This window comes from Martes martes, assembly GCF_963455335.1.
Source record: "Martes martes genome assembly, chromosome: 17".
In the NCBI taxonomy this organism is placed as follows: Eukaryota; Metazoa; Chordata; class Mammalia; order Carnivora; family Mustelidae; genus Martes; species Martes martes.
The window spans coordinates 12,081,110-12,107,438 of NC_137905.1; the positions used below are offsets into that span (position 1 = coordinate 12,081,110).

General features: G+C 54.1%; 2 protein-coding genes across 4 annotated transcripts in view; both read left to right on the top strand.

Annotated features, from left to right (window-relative positions):
* The window catches only part of CFDP1 (craniofacial development protein 1), a 128,041-nt gene extending 121,441 nt beyond the window's left edge, over positions 1-6,600 (top strand). For 2 of the 3 annotated variants that reach the window (XM_080829271.1, XM_080829273.1), the window contains one exon: positions 3,524-3,845. In XM_080829271.1, coding sequence (XP_080685397.1) covers positions 3,524-3,614 — 91 coding nt within the window. In that variant the 3' untranslated portion in view covers positions 3,615-3,845. Of the gene's footprint in view, positions 1-3,523; positions 3,846-6,354 lie in introns of those variants that run through there. The other variant, XM_080829272.1, reaches the window with a different exon arrangement.
* Positions 6,601-23,366: 16,766 nt separating this feature from the next.
* Positions 23,367-26,329, top strand: part of BCAR1 (BCAR1 scaffold protein, Cas family member) — a 36,124-nt gene continuing 33,161 nt past the window's right edge. The window contains exon 1 of the mRNA XM_080828129.1: positions 23,367-23,515. Within this exon, the coding sequence (XP_080684255.1) occupies positions 23,504-23,515 (12 nt within the window). The 5' untranslated portion in view covers positions 23,367-23,503. The remainder of the gene's footprint in view (positions 23,516-26,329) is intronic.

Below are 26,329 nucleotides of genomic sequence, written 5' to 3' on the forward strand. Positions count from 1 at the left end.
GCTTGGCTGCCACTGGCAAATAAATTGAAGGCCAGGAAAGGTCAGCTGAAGGTCAGGGAGCAAGATGTTTGGAAACCAGGTATGTTTGTGATACGGAGAGGCATGAAGGGAGCCCAGAGAAAATCGTTTTTTCTCCAGTCTCCCTCCATGACCCCAGGAGTCCCGCTCTCAGCACCAGCACCAGCATCAACATCTGGTGAGATGGGAGGAAAGCAGGGGGAGAAACTTCATTAAAGTCACCATTCTTCTACACTGGGCCTCAAGAGGTTTCCAGGTCGCATACTCTCCCTCCTTGTTGGCCTGGATCTCAAACAGTTGGTACCAGAAAAGTAATTTGGGTCAGAAGATCAAAAGATGCCAGAACCTATTGTATCTAACCTGGTTCTGAAAGGAAAAGCTAGAAAGCCCCTTAGGTTTTGGTGCTATTAGCATGTTTGATTAATGAAAGTAAAGAGCCACTTCCTCATAAGTGGGCCACATAGAGCAGTAGTGACAGGAAGGGATGATGTCCCCCACCCACAGCCCCCAGCTCCCCAGCGGACTGGGCCCAATCAGGCTGGGTCCCCAGGAGTGCCGGGCCCAGGCCAAAAAGGCGCCCCTGCTCTCGTCAGCTGATGCTTGTGTTCTGGGGCTGTAACCCACTTAGGGTGCCTGAAAACTTCCTGAAGCGCGATTTAAATAGGCCATCTACTTGGGCCACCTTGGAGGAGGCGGCCTGCCCCACAAACCCTTTGGTCTCCTGGCCCCTGTTGCGGCTGTCCCGGCGTATGAGGCTTGGTAGTGATACAGTCAGGTTAGAAATGGGAAGCAAGACCCCTCAGTGCTTAGCTGTTCTTTATTGTTTACAGAGCACTTCCCACAGGCTCACTGCACGGTCCGCGGGGTACTGTCATTTTTATTCCTGTTCGACAGAGAAGAAAAATAAGGCACGGAAATTAAGTATCTTGCCCAGTGCAAACAAATAGTAAATATCAGAGCCGCTCTCATCCTCGGCACCTTTCCTGTCTCGGCCGGGCGGTGGGGGGAGGCGGGGAAGGGGGTGGTCCATGTCCGATAGAAGTTTGGTTCCTGGGCAGCTCTTGGCTGGATGCTCTTAGCAGCTGCACATGGCTCTGAATGGGGAGATGAAGTCGCCAGGCCTGCCTTGATGGCCTTTGTCTGCGTTGCCCTCGAGAATTCAGTTGTGTTCTGCACATGTGCCCCTCCTGGCTGCCTGAATCCTCCCCTGAACCTGAGCACTGCCTGCACCTGCCTGCGTAGCCCCCAGACTGGCTTCAGTCTTGAGAGTCTCCAAGTCAGCTGGACCTGGCACCGCTCCAGGAACCGGCAGGGCCGTCATTCATGCTCGGTGAGATCCTCATTGAAGTCTCACTTCCTCCTTAGAGGACAATCAAGAAGAAAGACCACAAATGCTCAAAGCCACGTACTTCCTCTTCCTTCCCTCCACGCACACTGACAGATAGCACTGGGTAATGACTCTCTTAAAACACGTCCTAAATTCCTCTCTAGCCAGGGTGCACCCTTTCTTTCCTGCTGAACTTCAAGGGGCAATTAGGGCTATCAAAGTACTGGTTCCCATCTCGACCTTCACCCAGGGCTGATGAACCACGGTGGGGGAGGATGGTGGTTGTAGTGTGGCCAAGCCCTTCGGTCCATTTTGGTTAGCAGCCCCCTCTGGAGAATCGCAGCCCCCTTGGTGATGGGTGGAAGGCAAGCGAGTTGTGGGCTGTCTGCTTCCCCGCCGCAGTCCGCCTTGTCTTCTCTCTTTATCAAAAGGGGGTCCGGTGTCTGTGGCTTTCCTGTCTGCCGGGGAACCTGAAATTTCCATTTAGCCAGGCGTCCTGTGTTTCAGTGGCTAAATCTGGTGGCTAAGTCAGTGACGTAAATCTGAGGGCTTATGTCAAACCTAGGAGCAGGTCCTACTGTTTGTTTCCAGCCATTCTGGCCTCTGATTGGTGGTGTGGACACATCAGCTTATTCCTGACCCCTGACCTGGTCGCTGATAATACCCATCAAGAGACCTGGCTGCTCCCCTCTGGGATCTGTTTTCCTCAGGACCCTGGCAGAAGCTGGCTTCCCAAAACGACAGTGACAGCATTAGCTGCCATTTTCTGGAGCATCTGCTCCTGACAGTGGACAGTTTCATTCAGTGCACACGGCAGCCCTCCAGAGTACGGATGGTGATTCGTTTTCTTTTCTTCTCTTGGCAGATTAGGAAACAGAATTGGAAGAGTTATGTGGTTTATGCAGAGTCCCACAGCTGGCCAGTGGCAGTCAGAACTCAGAGCCACCTCTGCCTCTGCGGGAAGTCGTGGGGACAGGCCGCAGCTCGCAGGGCAGCTCAGGAGGGCAAGCAGGCCCCGAACCCAGCCAAGGAATACTACAGGCTCCTGAGCCTGCTGCCATTCTCGCCATAAACATGATGACCTTGTAATGACAGATGCACATTTTACACAGTGCAACAAAAGAAAAATGAGTGCAGAGATTCAATTATGTCTGCTATTTTCAATGGCAGTTTTGCTCTCTCAATAGATTAATTAGCAGAAGAGACCCCCACCCCCACCCCGGGCAGGACACGGCCCACTTTATGGCAAGAAGGTACATTAAAATGCAGCTGCGTCTCTCTAAGCTGCCAGCCGCTCCTCCTCTGCCCGCTTCTGCCCTGTGCCTCCTTCCTTCCCATCCCGCCTGGGAGCACCTGGGGAAGCCGTGTCTGCTAAACCCGGCCCCGGATGCCGAGCACCGGTCTTTTAAGGGGCCCCTGTAGGTGGACTCCGGGAAGCCGCTCTGGCTCTCATTCCCCTAGAGAAACTTCGGGGAGGCCTCTTCTGGACCCACGTGGGCAGCGGACACCGGAGAGGAGCAGGGGAAGGAAGGAGGGCACTGAAAGCAGTGGAATCCCTTAAAGTGAGCGCGTTATGTGCCCACCGGAGCGTCATGACAGCTCCAGAAAGTTGTTCCTACCAAGCCCTGTTTCTTCCATCATCAGATGCTCCTTTTCTCGGTTTGATGTACCGTAGATAGGCAGGATGCGTACTTTCCTCTCCCCGACCATCTCAGCCCACCACTGAGACCAAGAAACATCACTCTTTTGCTCTTGAGAAAAATGAGGCTGAGAGATGTTGAGCCCTTGACCAGCGTGGCCCAGCTGATGGGTAACAGAGGCCCCCACTGAGTCCATGCTTGACTCAGCCTGTGTTCTTCTGTACCTAAAACCTTGTTACAAAAGCACCGCGTTTTCCTGCCGCCGAACCCCCAGACAGGTGGTTGCTTTCTCTTTTCCATTTTACTTGCAGTGACCTCGGAGCCAGAAGCATCGTTGTTTAGACCAAATTCGAGTGGTTTGGATGTTCCTGGGCGAGTCATGGGTGGTCACTCCGGGCATCAGCTGTGGTCATCTGTTTGCATTTGCTCTAACTCGGGGAGCCCGCCGGTCAAGGGGATACCTGGGGGCGGGACAGTGCAGGGGAGACGGTTTTCTCCTACAGGAGTCTGCTCACAAACATCTTACATTTTCTTCCAGGTACATTGAACGGAAGGCTTTTCTAGACCGAGTGGACCACAGGCAGTTTGAAATCGAGCGAGATCTCAGGCTGAGCAAAATGAAACCCTGATGTTAATGCGGGAAACCAATAGCAGCTTAATCCTGTTTACAATGTGAGCTTCTGGTGCGTCTGTGAAATGTTTCCGGTGTTTCTCATCCAACCGTTTCCCAGCAAGGTCTTTTTCTACGTTGAATTTCTGTCTTTGTATCTTGACCTCATGTGGTTTCATCCATTTTACTTTTAAAAGTTTGTCCTTGAAAAAAATAAAAATAAAAGTTGGTTCTGCGAGAGGCTGGTGAAGATGAGGACAGCACTGGCCTCCCTTTGTTCTCCTGCGAAGGCCACCAGCCAGGCCCACACGTCCCAGCCTACCTGCACTGGCCCCCGGGAGGAGAGCTGGCCACCCTAGGAGTGAATTTCTGGGGCCGGTTCTGGAGTCGGCCTTGCCCCAGAGACCAAGGGAGGGAGGCTCACGAGGGTGGGTGGAATGCCGGGTCCCTGGCAGTTTTGTTCTTGATCCGCTGCTGCTTCTCTCCTGCCCTCTTCCTCTCTCTGAACCAGATTCCCACTTACTAGTGTAAGGTTAGGTGGAAAATAAGCATGTATTATTGCTGAATTAGAGACATTTTTTTTCCTCTTCCCAAAGTTTCAAGTCAGTTTAAGATGTGCCCCACCTCAATAATTCTTTTCTCAGTCAAAGAAGACTGCAGAAGACTTTTCTATACCCCTTAGGAAAATTTAAATTCCAAACTTAATAGTAATAAAGCAGTAAACCCCATAGTTTGCTTTTGGAGTGTTTGTGTCAGGGTGTCCTGAGTAACACAGACAGGTTTAGGGGAAGGTAGGGTTCCAAAGACTGGGAGCCAGTCCCTGCCTGGACATGTACCAGCCTTGTGACCTTGACCACAGCTGGGCTTTCTGAGCCTCTGTTTTCTGGTCTGTAAATGGTACGAGGAACACCACTACCTCGTAGTAAGGCTGAGATGAGCTAATGACACACCTGGGGTTCCACCATCCAGTCCTCGAATACGTGGTCAGACGCTCATGGCAACCAAGCCCTCATCCTCAACACTGCATAGTTAGGGGGCCATGGACCTTACTACTCAGCAAGGTAGTTTACTGGCTGCATTGGAACACATTGTCTGTTCACATCCACTCCGATAAAGGATTTTCGAAGTGGCCAGAGAGGCCTTTGGGCCAGCATCAGAACAGGTGGCTGTAAGGCCTGGTTATGGTCCTGTGCAGGATACAGGAGTAACGGGGCAGTCCTGCAAGGTAAGACAAGGCAGCGCTCTGGTCAGGGCAAGGACATCCAGACCGGCCAGGAGCCACAGCCCAGACTGAGATGCCAGTCCTGCCGCATGGCATCCTCCAGGCATCATCCTCTGCTCACTGCCCCTCACCTTCCGGGTCCTGAGACCTCCAGCCCGTGCTCCCTCCCGAGGGTCTTCGTCTCAGCCGCCGGGCCGCAGCAGCGGTGCGAGAGCCGGCGCTTTGTTGGGGTTGAGAAATGATCTAGAATGCCCCCGAATAAACGGTGCTGAGCCCATCGCAAGTTAGGGTTTTATTTCTTTAGCAAATCTTCATGCCTTTGAAGCCACCGAGATTAGGACAGCAGCTGCAAGAGCACCCTGGGCTCTTGGCACGGTGGGTTTGCTATTCTTGCTGTGCTCCAAGGTGCGGAGAGGGAAGGCGGACGAGTCAGGGAGCACCCTAACGTGTTTGCCCTTCAGTTTCTGTCCGTGAGCCGGTCCTCACACAGGCGTCCCTGCTGGGCCCTGCGTTAGATGAAATTGACAGCCGCACAAAGGTTTGTTCCTTTCTGCCGTCTTGACTTAGTGGGTCTTTTCCCAGCGGGTTTGCTACACACATCTGATCCCCACTCGGTGACTTCTTACACATCTACGCGTCTTTTAGAAAGCCCCCCGCTCCCCAGTCCTGCGTGGCCACCACCGGCCACCAGACTTCGGGAGGCTCTGGGCTCATCAGGGCCCCACCGACCCCTCCCTGTAGACTAGGCAGGCTGCTGCAAGCAGAAGCAGTGGGGTTCTTGTATAGCAAAACAGCAAGCACTGTAAGCAAGTTGAGAGAACCCCACTCTTGACTCTCCAAAGCCACAGGCAAGCCTTCCTGACACCCTGGAACCATGTGTCTTGCACTAAGTGGAAAATAAACTCCAAGTGGCCAGTGAAGCAGAAAGCCCCTCCAGCCTCACCCCTTTTGGCAGAATCTGGCCGCTTGTCAAGGAATGTGCAGCTATTTACTCCATTCTTTTTTTTTTTTTAAGATTTTATTTATTTATTTGATGGAGAGAGAGAGAGAGAGAGCTCACAAGTACACAGAGAGGCAGGCGAGGGTGGGGAGAAGCAGGCTCCCTGCTGAGCAGAGAGCCCGACGCGGAGCTCCAGCCCAGGACCTTGAGATCATGACCACAGTCGAAGGCAGAGGCTCAACCCACTGAGCCACCCAGGCGCCTTTCTTACCCCATTCTTGTCACAGATGCCCTTTCTGCCAGCTTTGTGCATCTTACTTCCGTGTTCCCGGACACTCACAGTTAAAACAGTTTCATTTGCCTTGACTTCAGCTGCCTCTCTCTTCATCTCCATAGGACCTCTTGAAAAGCCACTTGCACTGGGGCATCTGGATGGCTCAGTTGGTAGAGCATGTGACTCTTGATCTCGGGGTTCTAAGTTCAAGCCCCAGATTGGGTGTAGAGATGGCTTAAAAATAAAATCTTTTTTAAAAAAAAGTCACTTGTGTTGAACTAACTTCATCATATTGATGAAATTGTTTCCTGTGGCTGGTACAGGTGCAGGTGTGTCTTTGTGTGCCCACGTGTGTCATCCTGCAATGAGACTTTTAAAAGCAGCTTCGAAGCCAGCTGTCTTGTGTGTCTCACCGGCCGATGCTGGATCATCTGACTGCCCCCAGCGGGAGCGGAGGCTGGAGCCTGTTGTGGAAGACGGGGGTGGCATTAGGTGATCGGTGATAAGTCAGCCAAACAGCGGTACCCAGAACACTCAATTCTTCATAATAAACCAACAGGCATTTCTCCATTTGGTCCTTAAAATTGTCGCCAAGGAGTGGGTGGGCTCAGAGATGAGAAGTGATGGGCCATGTGTTGGTGGTTGGTGAATCTGAGTGAGGAAGACAGCCCGTCCTTTACACGATTCTCTGTACTTCTCTTTGGATTTGAGTTTTTAATAATGAATTGTTTTTGGCTTTGTTTTTCAATTGTGCCAGAGAGAGAACGGAGCTGTGTATAGGAAAGGACTGAGACGTGCCCAGCTGTTCCAGGGCAGAATGGGCGGCCTCCAGAGCCCCGCTCCCACCCCGCAGGTCTGACCGCGGCCAGGAATGCGGTGGCAGGAACACTCCCCGCCTCCCCAGATCCTGGGCTCGTGTTAACAACTCGGAGCCTGGTCTTTGCAAATTACATGTTGTCCCATCTCCTGGACCCCTCTGCCCCCTATGTTTGTTTGCTGTTGGGGCTCAGTTCCCAGCAACAGAACCCGGCCGGCGAGACTGGTGCTGGGGCAGGAGCATGAATGGCTGTTTCTCCTAAGTGTACACCAGGCCCCAGGAGACGGGAGTCTTCCCAGCCCTGCCTGACCTCTCGCAGCATGCTGGGCGCTCTGGCTGCAGAGTGGCGTGGGCCTCAGGTCTCCTGTGACCACCCTCGGGCCTTCCTCTTTATCGGCTGTGCTCCTGCCTAAGCCCCGTCCGTGCCCTTGGTGGCACCTGCCTTCATGGCCAGCGTGGCCACCTGTCCCCACCTCTACCTGCCTCGCTCGCCAAGGCCTGAGAGCTGCCTCAGGGAATGCCTGGCCTTTCCCGGTGGGTGTCCTGAGGCCAGCGGGGTAGTGGGGCCGACAGAGGTGTTAACCGTCCGTGTTCAATCCAGAATCCTCTTTTCCATCTGCCCTGCTTGAACCGTGGCAGACATCATCTAGCCCACAGTTTTTTTTATTTTTTGTTTTTATTTTTTCTAATTTTTAAAAGATTTTATTTACTTGAGAGAGAACAGGAGCAGGGGGCGGGGTGGGGGTGCAAATGGGCAGCAGGAGAGGGAGAAGCAGACTGCCGGCTGAGCAGGGAGCACGACAGGGGGCTCGCTCCCAGGACCCTGGGATATGACCTGAACCAAAGGCAGATGCTTAACGACTGAGCCACCCGGGCACACCTAGCCCACAGCTTTTAAGAACAAGTGGATAATGTTGTGTGTAGCTCTTCACATCCACATTTAGTGAAAAGTCTTCTGCCTAACTCCAAAGGAAACAATTTCCCTTTGCCCTGGGGTAGGAAAGTGGAAAGACCGAGTCAGTGCTAAGAGGCAGTTGGGCAGGGCACCGTGGGCCTTGGGGCCATGGCCTGGTGTGAAGGGCAGGGGGATGGCCCAAGGCCACCTCCTGGCTGGGCCATGGCCTGTGGAGAATCCCTGAAGGTTGTTTCCCGGCCGCGCTCTGCCGTCAGTCTTTGTCTTCTCCTTGCCCCAGATGCGTGTGTCAGATTTCTAGGGCATCCGATGCCTTCCCAATGTTGAAAAACTGCCCCAGAACAGCGTAAGTTCAAAGAATAAAACGAGCTTCCTTATGCGGTTCTGCTCACCTATTTCCTAAGAAACATGGTGCTCCAATTAGGAGTGCGCCATAAGGTCTCTAGGGAAGAAGAGACGGCGTGGCGAGCTGAATCGTGCGTGAGCTGAGCCGTGGGAGCGGGTGCGGGGGACCTGGGCTGGGAGCCCTGGCGCGCAAGTGGTGGAGAGGTCCCACCACCAGCTGCTTCCTCGCGGGCCATCTGTCAGATCCTCCTCATTTTTCACAAGAGGAAACTTGCCTGAGGTCAGACTGCGAAACCACCGGTGATCACACCTACATCTCGTGACTGGAGGGTCAGATAGGGGCCGGGCAGGCCAAGCGCAACTGCCTCTCACCGCCTTCTGGCTCCAGACCCACAGACCTGAGTGCAGGGGCCGGAAGAACTAAAGACGGGGAGGTGCTTGCAGTTGGGGAGTGGCCGCTGGCACTCCCAGTGCCGAAAGTTTGTGGCAGAAGGACCCCAGAGGTGTGGGCGTACCCCTTCGGCTTCCAACTCTGCCCCCGCCCTGGGGCAGCGGCCCAGCCACTCTCTGCAACTGAGACACCCCGAGGCCTTGTCCAGACAGGCGTCTGCTCAAGTGTCACTTCAGGCTTAAGCTCTGCTCCAGAACCAGGTTTCTGTGCTAAGCAAGGTACACAGGGTTGTCCTCTTGGGAGGCCGCCTGGTTTCAGGGAGTGCGGGGAGGACGGACCGGTGCCCAGTTGACAGTTCTTCGGACAGTCCAGGAATCCTAACTGCCTCTCCCATGGTACCTCCTTCCCTGGGTGTGCTCACACTTCCACCCTCCGACTTCTCTGTAAAGCCTTTTCTTTTTTTCGTGCCCTCCTAGGGCAACTTAGATCCCCAAATACTATCAGCTGCGATATTCGGGCACAAGCACGTCGACCACCACAAGGAAAATGGAATGTGCGAGTCCAGGAGAGTCTGCCCTGCTTCCCCGCAGCCTGGAATGGCCCACACCACCGAGACCCTTTCAGGGTCGCCTCTCCGTGGTCTGCCAGCCGGCGTTTATTGTGTTATCACCTCAGAAAGCTGATGGGGTCCACTGTGACCCATGCTGAAGTAAGGTACAAGGGGGCGGGGGGAGAGAGCCCCGTCCCAGGTTGACCTGCCTCTAACCTTCAATCCTAACCCTGTGCTGGGATCCGGGGCCGAGTCCCTCTGAGTCTCAGACACCTTGTTCAGGAAGCTACTGAGCGCCTCCCTCACGGAGTCTTATTAAACGAAGCACACTCTCCAAGTGTTAGGTTACTCTAATTACACTGTGCACCTGGCCCCCGGCTCCCCAAGACAGCCAGGCTTCTGTGAACATAAATTAGCACTTTGAGGAGCACTTCGGCGATGTCTAATCTGGGACTGCTGTCAGCCCCTGACACTGCAACTTTACTCCTGGGCTGACATCCTGGAGAAGCAGCACAAGGAGGCAGGCCCCTTGGTGATCGTTAAAACCCGGAGTCCACCCAGTAGCCATCAGGAGAAGGGATCGGTCGTGAAGCAGTCACACGGTGCGACACGGGACAGCGGTGAGCCGAGTGAGGAGGGCCGCGCGTCAGCACAGATGAGCCTCGTAAGCAGGGCGGAGGAGAGAAGCCAGCAGCATCAGTCCTAACGTGTGATCCCGGTTATTGAAGTTCAAAAACACGAACATGGAGGTGATGGTTGCCCCACACTGCCAATGCACTAAATACCACTGAATTTTACACTTTGAGATGGTTGATTTTATGTTACGTGACTCTCACCTCAAAAAAAAATGTTTTAACTTGCAAAAGATATTATACCTTGGTTCAGAATATAAGAAGGGTATATAATTACATATATATAACATGTATATAAGTATAATTATATATAATGAATGGGTGATTGACACTATACTCAGCATAGCCGTTACCTCTCACGGGATAGGGAAGGTTCTATGATCAGAGAAAGAAAAGGAGCTTTGTTAACAGATGTGGTTTTATATCTTAAATTGGGAGGTGAGGACATGGATTTTTCTTACGTTATTCATTATGCCTTTATTTTCTGAAGTATTTCAAGATAATTTTTTAAAAAAGAAAGACAACCTCCGGTTTAGACTTCCCCTGTCCATCTCACAGAGAGGTGTCCAAGGGGTGGGCAGCACAGGGATGCGGGGTTGCCGTAGCCACGAGCTCGCTAGGTGTCAGGGGGTTTTCACTGTGTCCCATCTTGGGCTAGCAGGCATTCCAGAATGATCTTCCAAACGGCCCCTGGAACGTTTCCCTAGGAGATGAGGGACTCCCTCAGGTAAACTACCAGGTGCCCCCCAACTTCCCTTTCTCTGAAAACCAGGATGGGAGGCTGGGAAGCTGATGAGTCCATGCGAAGCCAGGTGCCCCCTCCCAGCATAGCCCGTGGTTCCAGCACCGCCGAGTCAGCCTTCCCCTTGCCCACACGGCCTTGACAGATGCACAGAGACAGGACACACACAGGCCATATGTTGGAAAGATGCGGCGAGCCTCGACATGTTAGATGCAGATAAATGGTCCCTGACCCAGAGAAACGAGCTTCAAATTTGAAGGCACCAACATGAATCACAGTGTGTGGGTTTTCTAGTAGAAGTTACGGAGCTGCCCGTCTTCAAACTCGGCCCAGTGTCCCGCGCTGTCCCCAGCCCTTGGGCCACAGCTGTGACATGGGGCTGTGGTAGGTGCCCCCTCAGAGGGAGGAGTGGCCAGAGTCTTCAGAGTGTGGAGGGCCGCTGCCCAGCTGCTCTGCTCTCTTCAGCACCCCCCCCACCCTAACATCTTCGCGTTATAACCCAAGCCCATCTGTGTTGGAGGCCCCAGGACTGACAATCAGAAGACATTTTAAGTCTGGAAGCTCTGGGGTCCAGAGAACGACCATCTGGGGCAGGGGCGACCCTCTGGGTCTCAGTTGCCTCATCAAGATTGCCCTCAAGCCAGACCCCACGATTCCGTTATGCTCTCCTGTTGAGCTCCATTATGGGGCCTTTGAATTTGAGGTTGGAGTCCTGAGACCCAGGGAGGGGATTCTGCCCATTCCCAGTCATCTACCCCCCGGCGCAGTCTAGTGAGACACCCTCATCGCAGAGTGACCTGCTTGGGTACATGGCTTGGCCTCTTGCCTCCCCTTCCCTGCATTTCTGTATCTGTAAAGCAAGGGGGAAGGATTAAACAATGGGGGGGGCGGGCCGCGAACACTAGGAATCTCATTTCCCACAAGCAGCCGGGGGACGCTGACCCGCTCAAGCTGGAGAACCCCTGCGCGTCGCCTCCCTACTTATTAAACATAAAAAAGCCTCCAGCTATGTATTTAGGAAAATTCCATCTCCCTGTAGTCTTGCCACTTCAAATAATTCAGCCTCCTAAGTTCCTGACACATCAGCAAACCGTAATGAGTACGCCCGGCACCCGCAGGAACTTTCTCCGACTTCGAGGAGTCTTCGGAGGCCCCCGTAGAGAGTTTCGCAGGAAGCCCCTTAAAGTTAAGCAGTCACTGGGAAAAGCCGCTGAAGGAAGGCTCCAGGGAAAGCAAGCGAGCAAGTCAGACGACAAAACCCACCCAAGTCCCAGCAAACAACAGCTGAAGAGGGGACACCGCGCTGCAGGCTGGCAGCAGACGGAGGCCCCCGTGCACACACACACACACGTGCTCACACCCGCTAAACGGGCTTTGCAGTGTGTCAGCTAGGATGCCTGCCGCTTGGAGAAGCCCCAAGCCACCAGAGGCACAACACTCCTGTCAAAACAAGCCCCGTGCGAGGCGGATGGGCCAGCTCCCGAGAGCCCAGCCCGCCCCGCGGCCTTCCTGCCAGCGTGAGCTTGGCCTGCTCGGTTCTCCCTTCCTCTGATCACAGAAAGAAACCACTCATTGTTGGAAAATTTGGAAGCAGAAAAATCCAACAGGATTTAAAATCTCTCATCATCTTATCAACAGAGAAAACTGCTACGTTTCAGGATACTTTCAGACTTTTCCCCATGTGTTTATAGAACTTTCCTTAAGGCAGTTGGAATTACACTCATACCCATGCAGCTCAACACAGAAGCTACTCACCACGTGTGGAGATTTAAGAGAAAAAAAATTTAAAAAAATTTTTTTTTTTTTTTAGTAGACTCCACGCCCAAAGTAGGGCTTGAACTCACAACCCCCAGATCAAGAGTCACATGGTCTACCGACTGAGCCAGCCAGGTGCCCCTAAATTTAAATTTTAAATTCATTAGCCCTCAAAATCCAAAAGGAAAAAGAAAAGAACTCAAAATTCAGTTCCTCACACAGACCACGGATTTCAAGTGTTCAGTAATCAATCACGTGACTAGGAGCTATAATTGTCGACGGTGTGGGCACCCGACGTTTCCATCATCATAGAACTATATTGGACTGCACTGGTGCCTTTGTTTACCCTGTAGTACATGCCATGAGCATTTCCCCGTTGAGTCAAACTTTTTTTTTTTTTTTTAAGATTTTATTTATCTATTTGGGAGAGAGAGAGAGTGCCAGTTTGGGGGAGGAGCAGAGGGAGAGGAACAAGCAGACTATGCACTAAGCATGGGGCCCAGTGAGGGGCTCGATCTCAGGACCCCGAGATCATGACCTGAGCCAAACTCAAGATTCCGACGCTCAGCCAACTGAGAAGACAAGATTCAGCCAAGTAGTTCTGCTTGCCTGTCTCTGAGCATGGAGCTCAGTGCTCTGGGTGAGATGTGGCTGGACCTAGGAGGAGAATGGCCGTCCATGGAGGAGACTGGACTAGATCATGCCTAAGCCCCGAACGTTCTTTGGTACCAGCCCTGTTTCTGGAAGGGGCACTTGAACAAGGCAGGCACGATGGTCAATTTTATGTACCAACTTGACTGGGCTAAGGGATGCCAAGATAAGTGGTAGAACATGTCTGGAAGGGCTTTTTCTGGAAGAGATTAACATTTGAATAGGTAGACTGAGTAAAGACCCTTGTCACCAGTGTGGGTGGACATCATCAAATCCATTGAGGGTCTGGATAGAACAAAAGGTGGAGAAAGGCAAATTTGCTCTCTCCCTGAGCTCAGACATCCTTCTCCCACCCACCAGTGCTCCTGGTTCCAGGAGCCTCCAGACTTGGACCGGACATACACCATCAGCTCCCCCCAACCCTGGCTCCCCGGGGTCTCTAGCCCACGGATGGGCCGACCATGGGACTTGGCAGGCTCTCCGTCTCCTGTTGCTTCTGCTTCTCTGAAGAACCGGACCAATGCAGCAGGAATATGCCACAGGACCTGATTCATCACAAACCTAGTTTTGTGGTGCGTTCATCTGTGAGTTGCTCTAAACGTTTTTTGAATCCAGTTAGCCTTACCTCTCAGGGCATATGAGTTTGGTTTTTTCCTTTAATTTTATTTATTAGAACATGAGAGAGAAAGCACAAGTAGGAAGAGGGAAAAGCAGATTCCCCACTGAGCAGGAAACCCAACAGGCGACTCGATCCCAGGACCCTGGAATCAGGACCTGAGCTGATTAAATGACTGAGCCACCCAGGTGCCCCAGAGCAGATGGGTTTTATGCAGTTAAGAGATGGGCCTTCAAGGGGTGCCTTGCTGGTTCAGTCCATAGAATGTGCGCCTCTTGATCTCAGGGTCATGAGTTCAAGCTCTATGTTGGGTGTAGACCTTGCTTTAAAAAGGGGGGGGGGGGCTTCACTACCCTTCTTTCACGCTTGCCCAGCGGTTCTGAGGTCTAGTGAGCAAGTCTGAATTTGCCTTAAACTATTATTCCCAAATGCTCAATCTCCAATCTCAATCCGTCTCTGTCTTTATCTTCCCAAACTAAGGCTTCTCCTCTTTTTCTTTTTTAAGATTTTTTAAGATCTCCTCTTTTTCTTTTTTAAGATTTTTTAAGATTTTATTTTTAAGTAATGTCCATACCCAATGTGGGGCTCGAACCCACAAACCTGAGATCGAGAGTCTGGTGCTCTACTGATGGAGCCAGCCAGGTGTCCCTCCCCAATGGCTTGCCAGGCCCCTTTCTCATCTCAGCCTCTTTGTGTGTTCTCCAGGTCTACCACCTTGACCTTGACCTTGAGCTGGGACCACACCCCAACCATCAGTCCTGGCACCATTGTTTCTTATTTAACTTTGGCTGCCTCATGCAGCCTCACTTTTGCTCTGTGAGACGGAGATGCTTCCTGGCAAGTATAAAGCAGTACAGACTGGGGCTACGGCAACTGTCCCACTCAGTGTGCACTTGGACAAGAGGCAGCCCGCGAGGCTGGAGCAGCAGGATACCCAGAGTGCTCCCGGGCTTCTGTGCATGCTGATGGCAAACTGGTTCATTGCCAACTACGGCAAGGCCCCAGGCCCCCAGGGAGGAGCTGGGCTTAGGCTACCCCGGGCCTCAGGACTGCTAAAGGCTCCTTCCTTGGAGATTGGCTACACGGATTATCTGGAAGGAAACCATTTAAAACCAACCCACGAAGCACCTGGGTGTCTCAGTCGGTTGGGCACCTGGCTCTCGGTTTTGGTTTCAGATGGCGATCTCAGGGTCATAGGATCAAGCCCCACGTCAGGCTCCCTGCGCCACGGGGAATCTGCTTGAGCTTCTCTCTCTCCCTCTCTCTCTGCCCCTACCCCCTCACTCTCTCTCGCTGTCTCTCAAATATATTTATTAAGTAAAATTAAATCAACCCAAAGGCAGATCCCTTTCAAGAGCCTGAGATGCTGGCAGCAAGAACAATACCCCACAACGCACAGAGCTCTCGGGCAGCTGCCCTGGCTTCTCTCCAAGCTGAGTCATGGCCATGAGGCGCCCTCCGGCTGCCGGCTGGCCCAGGGGTTGCTGTGTCCTTGTTCCCTAGTCTCACTGTGGCCTGGGTTATTCAGCAGCATAAATCCGTGTGCCCAGAGGCCAGAGAGTAAGAGGGGATCCTGCCTGGGCTCACCAAGGGAGGTTTTCCCTCTCTAACCCTCTCTTCCCCTCTCCTTACATGGGCTTTCTCCCCAGCAGGGAAAGAACTAGAAGGCAGAAAACCTGGGTCCTAGCCCTAGCTCTGTGGTGCTTTGAATGCAGGCCTCCCCACTAAGGGTCTGCTTTCAGAAACCTTGGTTTGTCTCTCCCCAGGAACAGGTGGGCGTCAGGCTGTTGGACCCTGGAGGGGAGCCCCTCTCCACACCGGTTTTGCTGCCTACACAGGCCCCCTGAACTCTTGCTCATCTTTCATGGTCCTGTTCGAGGGCTGCCTCCTCCAGGAAGCCCCTGCTATTGCAGGCAGGCCAGGAGGGCAGAGCCCAATTCCACTCCTCTATCTGGATCTCCAGGTCTTAGCCTGGCATCGTTGGGATGCCCCGCAGTAAGCATCACTCCGTTCCACTGGGAAGGTCTGTCATCCTAGTGATATGCAGCCTTGTCTTTCCAGAACCTTCCGCCAGACATTGTTCCCATCATACATTGAGCCCAAGGCCTTGTGCAAAGAACTTGCCAGAGGTTACCCTTGAGGCCAGGACTTGGGCCAGCCTCCACCATCTTTATTAGCCTCCCCTTTTAGCCCCATCAGGATGGGCGGGGCCACTCCTGCCTCAGGGGAGCAGAAGTAGAAAGCTCCTGGCCAGAGAAGGCCGGCTGGTGGGTGGAGAGGCAAGTCACTGATTCCGACTCCCACGCAGCAGCTAACGGGTATTTCCCCATTGGTGCCGCAGCAGCCCCTGTCTGCCGTAGACCCTGTCCGGGGCAGTTCTCGGTGGGGGTGGGGGGAGTGGGGGGGGTGGAGGGGGGCTTCCACATAGAATGAAATAGGGAGGGGGCTCCCTGGCGCTGGGGGCCGCTTTGCCGCTTTATTAAGCCCCATTGGACAGAGGGGATGAAAACATGCTTAGAGCGTAAGTACCATGCTGAAGTTCATAAGGCAGGACAAGAACCCGGGCCCTGTCCTGCCCCCAGAGGCCAAAGGTGACAGGGAGGCCAGCTTCTTGCCAAAGTGCAGATCTCACTCCCTACCGTGAGTTCCGTCCTGTTTCCACAAGGGTCCGTCTCAGTCCCGGGGAGTAGAGAGACTTTCCCAGCGCCCCTGTGGCAGACCCTTGGCCTCCAGGCAGCAGAGCAGCTGATGGGGGCGTGAGGGCGGGCACGGCTGCCTCACTGAGAACCGAGTGGCTGCTCTGGGGCCTCACGCGCGTGACCTCAATGTGGCGACAGCTCTTTGGGGCTCCTTACTAATTTCGAGAATGCACACTATTCAGGCAGGCGACTTCATCCCTGGATTCAGAAACACAATGCCCTGGGGATTGTTTCCAGCGGACAGTGAAATTCCACTTGTCGCAGTCACTGAGAATGCAGGCCTGTTCCTGGAAGGGGTTCTGGTCTCTGGGTGTTTACAAACATCCTAGAAAACCAGGAGGCCAACGGCCAGGGCCCTCGGAGCTAGCCGAGGTGGGAGCCCGTGGTTCCACCCAGCTCAGCTGTCCGGTTCTGGGAGCCCTTGGCCAGTCCCTTCCCCTCGGCCTCCTGCCTGCTGGGGGCGGGGGCGGGGGCGGGGGCAGCAATCGGGCAGCAGGGTCCTCGGGGGACTGACCGCAGGGCCTTTGCTCTGTTGGCTGTTCGCTTGGATCTCCTGGGGGTCAGGCCCCAGAGTGTCTATGGGAACCCGTCCACAGGGGCTTGCCTTTTCCTAGGACTTGGCAGTTGCATTTCCCCCTCACAAACCTGTCTTAAAAAACAAAATCACCCAAGAACAGGCAAACTCTTAGAGACAGAAGGTGGAATGGTGGCTGCCAGGGGCCAGGAAGGGGGAGAAAGGGAGTTTTGGTTTGATGACAGTTTCTGTGTGGGGTGATGAGAAAGTTCTAGACATGAATTGTACACTTAAAAGTAGTTAAAATGGGGTGCACCTGGCTGGCTTAGTGAGAAGAGCCTGTGACTCTTGATCTCAGGGCTGTGAGTTCGAGCACGACGTTGGTTGTAGAGTTTACTTAAATAAATAAACTTTAAAAAAAAAAACTGCTGAGGGGCGCCTGGGTAGCTCAATGGGTTAAAGCCTCTGCCTTCGGCTCAGGTCATGATCCTGTGGTCGTGGGATCGAGCCCCGTGTTGGGCTCTCTGCTCAGCGGGGAGCCTGCTTCCTCCTCTCTCTCTGCCTGCCTCTCTGCCTACTTGTGATCTCTGTCAAATAAATAAATAAAATCTAAAAACAAAACAAAACCAAAAAACACAGCTGAAACGTTAAGTTTCCTGTTATGTGTGTTTTACCACTATTTTAAAAAGTATATACTATTAAAAAAAACGTACAAGTAATGATGTTCATTTGAAAAACATTGGAAAACAGAGAAAATAATTTTAGTTACAACAAAACCCCATTCCCTCCTCTGAAAACAGTCTCCTGTGAAATTCTAATCCACGAAGACAGATAAAACCCTACTTATTTTTTTTTAAAGATTTATTTATTTATTTATTTGACAGACAGAGATCACAAGTAGGCAGAGAGGCAGGCAGAGAGAGAGAGGAGGAAGCAGGCTCCCTGCTGAGCAGAGAGCCGGATATGGGGCTCGATCCCAGGACCCTGGGATCATGACCTGAGCCAAAGGCAGAGGCTTTAACCCACTGAGCCACCCAGGCGTCCCAAAACCCTACTTGTTAACCAGCATAGTCCGAGCTCCCAATAGGCCCTCTCTAAATATTACACATAGTGACCAAAATCTCACCCCACCCCAAGATAACCATGGCTGATAACTGTGTTATCTATCCTTCCACCATTTTCCCCAATGCAAATATATGACATAAATATGAATATGTGAATTTTTATGAAAATAGGATCTGACCATACTTATTTGGAAGCCCATTTTTCTTCACTTAACGGTCTATAGTAAACATATTTCCATGTCACTCTCTGTCATTGGTGGTGATGGCCAGGATGGAATTCTATCATGTAAATATTACACAATTTATTTAAGTAGAGCCCAGTATTGACTATGTAAGTTGTTCCCATGTTTTCCTGCTAATAAGGAGAGCTGCCAGTGACAGCCTTGTCATGTATATCTTTGGCTACTCATGAGTGCATTTTTAAAGATAAATTTCTGGAATTTCAGGGTCAAGGGGTCCCTGCCTCTTGGGCTTCTTTGCCTTGTCTTGCCAGATGGTATGCGGGAGCCATAGGTCATTTATAGCTTTTCCTAACACCAGCAAGAGATGCCACTTGAGCTGAATGAGAAGGTTCCTGTTCTGGCCACACTCAGCCATCGCCAGGATTCAAGCTATGGGGCTCAGATGGGGAGCAGTTTGGGGGGCCAGGGGTCCTCCCGTACACATCGGAAACCCTGGAGACTACGATTAGGTTACATTACAAGGCAAAGAGTGCTTTGGAGCTCTGATTCAATTAAGGATCTGGAGATGGAGAGGTTGTCCTGGATTACCTGAATGGACCCAACTGAAGTCACAAGGTTCTTATAAGAGGAATCCAAGAGGGCCAAAGGCAGAGAAGATGGGAGGAGGGAAGCAGAGGTTGGAGTGATGAGGGTCCCAAGCCAAGGGATGCAGGCAGTCTCTAGAAGCTGAAAAAGGCAAGAGAAGCTATCCTCTCCTAGAGCCTCCGGAAGAAAGGTAGCCCCGCCAGCCTATTTTGGACTTTCAACCTCCAGAACTATAGGATACTAAGTTCATATTGTTAAGCCACTGAGTGTGTAGGAATTTGTTACAGCGTCGGTAAGAAACTAATACATCTATCTCCCTCCTGCCATCAGGTCCTAAAGACGCCTTGTCAGGGGCACAATGGTCTCCCTGTGTACGCAGCCATCTGGTGACCTGAACATTAACCCCCTCTCCTAACCAGAAGCTTCTCAGGCAGAGCATACCGAAGGTTTTGTGAATGGGGGAGACACAAGGAAGTGCCCTTCCCTAGCCCCCAGGGCCCACCCTCCAGGAGACTGTGGAATTACCCTCAAGGATACTGGAAACTGGACTTGCTTAAGGTCACAGGATAAGTCTGAAGTGATGCCAAGACAGATCACCAAGGTCTCACCTGGTGGACCGGTGGGTTCCCCACACACTTCACTAAGCTGAGCATCACTTTCTGTGCCAGGCTGACTTGCCATCCCTGGGAGAGGTAGTCATTCACACTTTAGAGTAAGTAAGGACATCTAGTCTGAGTACCCCCCCCCCCGCCCCATCAATGTGGTATTACTACAGAGTAGTAGAAATCAACTTTTAAGTTGAAAACCAGGCTTGGGTGGTAGTCCCTGTTCTCATCCACTCCAGAGCTCACGGGGTCCCCTTGGCCACCCCCAACCCTAAAGCCTTCTTCTAGGTCTCCTTCAAACAAGCCCAGATCTTGCTCTGGAAGCTGCCTGGCTCGTGCATGTGGCAATGACGGTCCCTGCCGTTTACAAAGCAAGGGCTCTGTGCCAGCTCCAGTGCCCCAAACTTTCCCTGAGTCATTCAACTGAATCCTCTCAACCACCCAGGAAGTATCATCCTCCCATTTCACAGATGAGGAAAACAGAGCCCCAGACAGATGAACTCATGCACCTGCCCAAAATGATTCAGGAGCAAGCAGGAGAGCCAGACTCAAACCAGGTACTCTGACACCAGAGCCACAAGCTGCCTGGGGTTGGCCTATGAAAGCATTCTGTTTGGCTCACTCAGTCAATGTTTCAAAAGCCAGCAATTTTACAAAAAACAATCTGGGTTTCTAGATTCTCTTGAGAAAATCTGATGCACCAACTGAAAGAACTCCATATTGCCCAAGCAAGATCAATACATGCAAAACAAATAAGGTAGTATTGGATTATAACCCAAGGTATAAAATGAATATCCATGAGTTCATACTGATATAAGCAAATAAATAAATGAAGAAGAGAGACATTTCCGGGGCGCCTGGGTGGCTCAGTGGGTTAAAGCCTCTGCCTTCAGCTCAGGTCATGATCCCAGGGTTCTGGGATCGAGCCCCGCATCAGGCTCTCTGTTCAATAGGGAGCCTGCTTCCCTTCCTCTCTCTCTGCCTGCCTCTCTGCCTACTTGTGATCTCTGTCTGTCAAATAAATAAATAAAATCTTAAAAAAAAAAAAAAAAAAGAACAGAGACATTTCCCACAGAAGAGTTCCCAACGTTTTTATGTAGATACTCTGTACTCAGGAGACGGAGCATAAATCCTCATTCCTTCCAAAGAGTACAGACTAGAAAACCGGACAGATGCTGTGTCAGCCACATGATCAAGGCTGACGTAACTATAGCAAGTTGTCCCGTTGACAGTATCCATCCTTGATATGATGTAGTGAGAATGATTTTTTACTTCAGAGGTCTTCCCAAAAATCCGTAACCCCAGGCTAACCATAAGAAAAACACCAGGCAAATCCCAGTTGAGGGACATTCCACAAAATCCCTGACCAGTACTCATCAAGACTGGCAGGGTTATCCAAAGCAAGGAAAGTCCGAGAAGTGGCCACAGCCCACTGGAGCCTAAGGAGACAGGACAGCTAAATGTAATGTGGGATTCTTGATGGGATCTGGGAACAGGAAAAGGACAGGACAGTGGGGGGAAACTAAGGCAGTCTGAACGGAGTGTGAACATTAGCTAATGAGGGTGTATTGATGTCAGTTCATCCATGGTGACAAAAAGCACAATGCTAATGTAGGACTATCACACGGGGACCACAAGTGCCCCCAAAGGCTCACTGTGCTCTCCTGGGCCTGGAGTCCCTCTGTTAGAGAGGGCCCTGGTTACTTGTGTTGGGCTGGGGAGAAGGAGCCACCTCCCAGGCCTCGGCCTTCTAGACGCTGCGAGGCCTCGGTGTCCAGGCACCTGAGTATGAAGCTTTTTTCTGTCCAGATTTACTCTGTGGCCGGGTCCAAATTCCCTTCCCTCCCAGCGCCAGGAACAACAATAACCGTTGTCTCCCTGGGGCCCTGGTTGGCCCCCAAGGATCCTCTCGGGGTGCTGGCAACTGATCAGGCACCCCAGCTGTTCCTTCTGGTGTGAATTGCTAGTTGTGAGGCCTCCAGAGCCTGTCTTTCGTGGGACTGAGTCATGCTGGGATCATTTGCCTGCTGGGGAATGGGGGGATGCAGTTGGGGTGGGAGGGGACAACCCCCTTCCCAGAGTGCTGGATCCCTGCCTTGGAGTAAGTGCGGCTCTGGCCAGAGATCCCTCTTCCTGTGCTAAGGGATGAGTTAGTGACACCCTCCCCGAATAAGCAGCTGTAAGCCATTGTTGGGGGCCAGATGGAGGCAGGAGCTAGACAGTTTGGAGGTCATGACCCCTGCTCCACCCCTCCCCGGGATTTCCATTTCCCTATACTCAGGGGTGTGGAGGGGCTCTTCCCCCACTGCGTGCCCTGTTCTGGCCTGGGCTCCTAGAGAAGGGGCTGATGGGAAAGAACACAGAAACAGTGGGCGAAAAGAATCCAGCCGAAGCTGGAGAGAAGGAAGGAGGAGCAGCCTGGGCTCAGGGAGGGAGGGGCCAGGGTGGCAGAGGGGGCCTCTGAGACAGCGGGCGCATGTGGCTGGGAGCCCAGGCGCCAGGCTGAGCTGCTGCTCCCAGCTCAGGAGCCCCAGTGCCAGCTGGATGCAGTCGGGTGGGCACGGGCAGGGCTGCCTGCCAGACACACACACAGAGCGCCCTTTGAGGAGGTGGCAGCTGTCGGCCCAGAACCCCCTCTGTTTGCAGTGGCCCTGCCTGCTCCCTCCAGCAATGCCTTACCAAGTACCGGGGCTGGGGAAACTGAGGCACATACTTGACAACGCCTGCTTCTAGGGGCAGACAACCCTGCTTAGCTGGAGCAGGAAGGGACCCCAGCTCATCAGTCCTAGAATCGGGACTTGGGCTTCATAGCAGGCTTCGATTCCCCCCCTTTCTTGCACATCTAGTACCACTCTCATTGCTGGGGTCCACTGTTAGGACTTTCCTAGGAGCATCCTAGAGAAAGATGAAGGCAGCCCCACCTCTTGGGGGAAGAAGGCTGGAAAGCCTCCTAAACCCCAACGGATGATCTGCCATTGGGGGGTTTTGAGGCCCGGGGACCTGGGGCTAGATCTGAGTCTCTGAGGAAGCTCTTCTCACCTGGACTTTGTCCCTCTGTTCAATGACCTTAGGACTCCTGGCACTGCACACCTGGCGGACGGAAGAGCCTGTAGCCCTGGGCACTTGCTCCCACAGACCTCTTTGAGAGCCTGAGCTCTGTCCCCCAGGTCCTACCATGAAGCACATCTGTGGCCAGCCCACCTCATGGAGCCCGCTCTACCTGTCCTCCACGGTGGGGGTGGGGGGGTGGGCAATAGTGCTGATCTCCCTGGACTGACCTGGCCCCGTAACCTTGGTCTATGTGCTCACTCATCCTTCCTGGGCAGTAACAGCCCTTTCTCTGGGTGCAGCTTTGCCCAAGAAGGGTCACCAGGGAACAGGGATGGGCTATATACCATAAGCGGTGGACCCGAGTGGTCAAACTCCTGGTTCTGCCTTCTGGTAGCTGAGGGATTTCAGAGTCTCCGTTTATTAAATGTAACAAGAGAACAGCCAGGCCCACCTGGCAGGGGGTGGGAAATCAGGGCGCACAGGTAGGGCCGCTATCAGTGGACACCATGGCCGATGTGGAACAGCTGAAGAAATTGGGGATGCTTAACCTTGAGAGGAGAGGCTGGGGCCGCTAAGGCCCGTCTTCCAGCGTCTGAGGGCTAGCCCTTGGCCCTGGGTGGCCTGACGGTGGGTGGCCCTTGAGTGGGGGTTATGGGGAGGCAGGATCCTCCCTAAAAGCCAGTCCAGCTCTATCCGTCGGCTCTATTTGTCAGATGACCCGACAATGCGCTAGGCTGTTCCCAGGCAGTCAGGAGCTCCCCACCACCGAGGGAGGGGCAGAGGGGGAGGACACAGCGGGCGGAGGAGGTCTGGGCAGCGCAGCGTGGGGGTGCCCGGGTCTCTGGGCTTTCAGCGGGAGGAGCGGGGACGGTTTCTAGGAGCCCTGCGAGGCGGACCTGCAATCGCCTTCAGGCACAGGGACTGGGAGCCCCGCCAGACCGCAGGGCAGGCGCCCAGCATCCTGGGTTGGCCAACGTGGGGGGTGGGGGCTCTGGTCTCCAGAACCGGGTGGGAGAGCAGGAGATGGTGCGACTCGAGGTGGCCCTTGAAGGTTGGGTGAGGGGTGGAGACCGAGCCTCCTCGCCGCGTTGGGCCGACAGAAAAATGCCGCGGTCCGGGGTCCTCGCCTTTAACGCGGCCCCCGGGGAGGAGACGGGAGGGGGAGGGGCGGCGCGAGGCGGCGCATGCGCGGGGCGGGCTGGAGCCGCCGGACAGTCCGGCCGCCGGGAGCGCGCAGGAGCCCGCGGGGAACCCCGAGAGCACCGGGACCCCGTGAGGGGGGCTCTGAGCGGCGCGGCGGACCGGAGCCCCCAGCCTGCCGGCGCCGCTGCCCGCCCGGGGCCCGGGAGCGGCGGCCAAGATGTCCGTGCCGGTGAGTACCGACCGCCGGCCGGGACCCCGGGTCTGCTTCCCCCGGCCGGGCCTGAGACCTCGCGCCGCCCGCCGCAGGCCTAATGCCGCGGGGGCTCCGGACATTAGGGCGGGGGTCACCCCACCTGGGGCCTTCCCGGGCCGGGCATGGGAGTTAGCGTGGGGGCGTCTCCCCCAAGCCGGCCTCTCTGCCTCTGCCTTTCTTTCCATCTCCCAGGAGCCGGCTCCGTCTGGGCTCCGTGGTGTTCCCTCCGGGAGCCCCCCAGGACGGCCGGCTTCGCGGGGGCCTTTGTTGGCCCCGTGAAAACCCTGGGACGGCTGGGCCAGGCCGGAGTTCGTGCTGTCCCGCAGAACCCCTTCCCCCACCAGGATGGCCAGGCCTAGTGGGGAGAGGTCTGTGTCTCTCGCCGGGAACTCCCCTCCAGGACGACTGGGCCGGGTGAAGCGGGGAGGTCTGTGCTGCCCACGGGAAACCACCCGGGATGGCTGCCCTGGTGTGCTCCAGGGACGTCCCCGGGATGGCCAGGCCTGGGGCCGGCTCTGTATCTCTCCCGGGACAGCCCGCCCCCCAGGACTGCTGGTCGGAGTGCGGATCTGTGCCTGCCCCCAGAAAGGATGATGCACTCACTTTCCCAGGAAATTTTTCTCTGGGTGATGGGACCAGCCCTTCCCCCTAGCCACGGGGGCTTCTCCTCTCGCCTGTCACCCCCTCTTTCTGGCCCAGCCAGGCGGGCTTGGCCAGTTCCCAGGCCGTCGTGGCTCTGGGCATAGGCCTGCATCTGGAGGCTTTGGTGCCGCCTCCTGAGGGTGTCAAGTGGTCGTGGCCACCCCAAGTCAGCAGGCCTCAGGTGCAGGCCCCCCGCCCGCTTTACAGATGGACAGACTGAGGTAGGGGCCCAAGTCCTGGATCCTCCCCGGAAGGGGCGCCACCTGCAGGCTGGAGAGCGGTGGCTTTCAGCCATTGTTTCTGCTGACTTCGGGTCTCTTCCCTCTGACAGGAAGGCGCAGTGGGCCGTTGAGCCTGCCCAGTTGACCACCTTTTTGAGACTGCTCCTCACTCTAGACCCCACTCTTAGGGTGAAGCAGACTGTAGGGGCTTCCTGGCAGGGCAGTGGCCTCTTGGCCAACCATCCTGCAGGGCGTAGGGAGCAGAGGAGCTGTGTAGGTGCAAAGCACTGGTATTATGGAACCAGAGACCCCCAGCTCCTGCCTCCCCCAGAGCGCTAATGCAGAGTTACAGATGAGAAAAGTAAGTCTCCCAGACTGTGCCGAGGTGAACTCCACCCCCTCCCCCGCCCCCGAATCCCCCAACACCTGCTCTGGTTCAGAGCATAACTGCCTCATCTTTAAAAAGAAAGAGAGAAGACAGAAAATGCCTGTCAAGTCCCCTTCCTTCCTGCTCCGCTGTCCTGCAAAGCTCTGGATCTTTTCTGGCCCAGGGCATCAAGGGACCGGCTGTGACCCTGTGGCCACTGGCTGGAGGGGAAGTGGACCATCTGAGCCTGCTTGAGGGCCTGAGGCTCTAGGGCAGTAATGAACAGGGTATGTGACTCAGGCCACATCACAAGCTGGAATGGTCTCAGTTTGGGAGGTGTGCGTCCACAGTCATAGTCTGGACGCAGAGTCCAGGATGGCAGCCAGACCCCTTGCCTTACAGGACTCTGGGCAGCCGTCCTGGGCTCTGTACCTCAGTGCCCCCCTCTGTAGAGGGAGAGGTATGGCAGGGGGTGGGGTCTGACTTAGGCCCTCTGCTGTGGACACCTGCTGTATAGACCTGAAGCCGTGGTCTGCCCAGTCCATCCACACCACTGTCAGCTCCAAATCACTCCGCTCACTCCTGCCTAGAGCCGCAGCCCCTGGGGGTTCTGCAGGGGGTGGATGGGGGTCTCACCATCTGCCCCTAGTGGCTGGGCTGTCAGAGTATCCTGGCCCTCTCCTGGGACCTTGGGCAGGGTATAAGCTGGTGGAGCGGGGAGGAGAGATTCATTTTGGACCTGCTGTGAAACGTTCTGAAAATTGCTTTCATGTGCTTGTGAGTGGTGTGGCCCCTTGGAGGCTTCCAGGCTAAGCCGTGCCTCCTTAAGCCAGAATGGTGACTGCCCGTGTGGTCCTCACGGATGTGTTTGGGTTTTAAGCACACCCATTCATTTGGGCAGTCTTTTCCTGGATGGGGCTGACGCAGGCACTTTGGCCCGTATAAATTATGAGATGCTTCAGAATGGAATGGGAGGTGGTGGCAGGGGGAGAAAAGGTTGGGATGGGCCAGGTTGAGCCGGGAATGACTTCCTCTTAGAGCAGGGGCTTGGGCAGGGATTAGCTGGTCTCACTCTGATATTTGACCCACATGGGCTCTGGAGCCCAGAGGCGGGAGGGCACACGGGGGCACCCTGCATCCCTGCTCAGTTGCTCCTTCCTCTTCCCTGAGCTGAGGGAAGTGCCCACATAGCACCTGGAGATTGACTTCCTGGCTGCTCCCTGACATTGGCCTTCTTCTTGGGCTTGGCCATCTGGCGCCCCAGGCCTGTCTCTTCCCTCTGGTCACCAGGAAGCGTTTGAAAGGCAAACCGCTGTGCCACCCCCCGAGAACCCTGGTGGGCATTGGCATGATTTATGTGTAGGAGCGACAAGGTGCTGCCTGCCCCCGGCACTGTGAGGCAAGAGGCCAGCTTCCAGCTTGTGGATAAGTCCCCTGATGTCTGTTCCTGCCACTCCTTTCCTGTCTGTGAAATGGACACAACCATGCTAACCTCTTTGCTCCTTTATATTTTATGTATTCATTTAATTTAATCTTATTACTTTTTATTTTCCTTTTTAA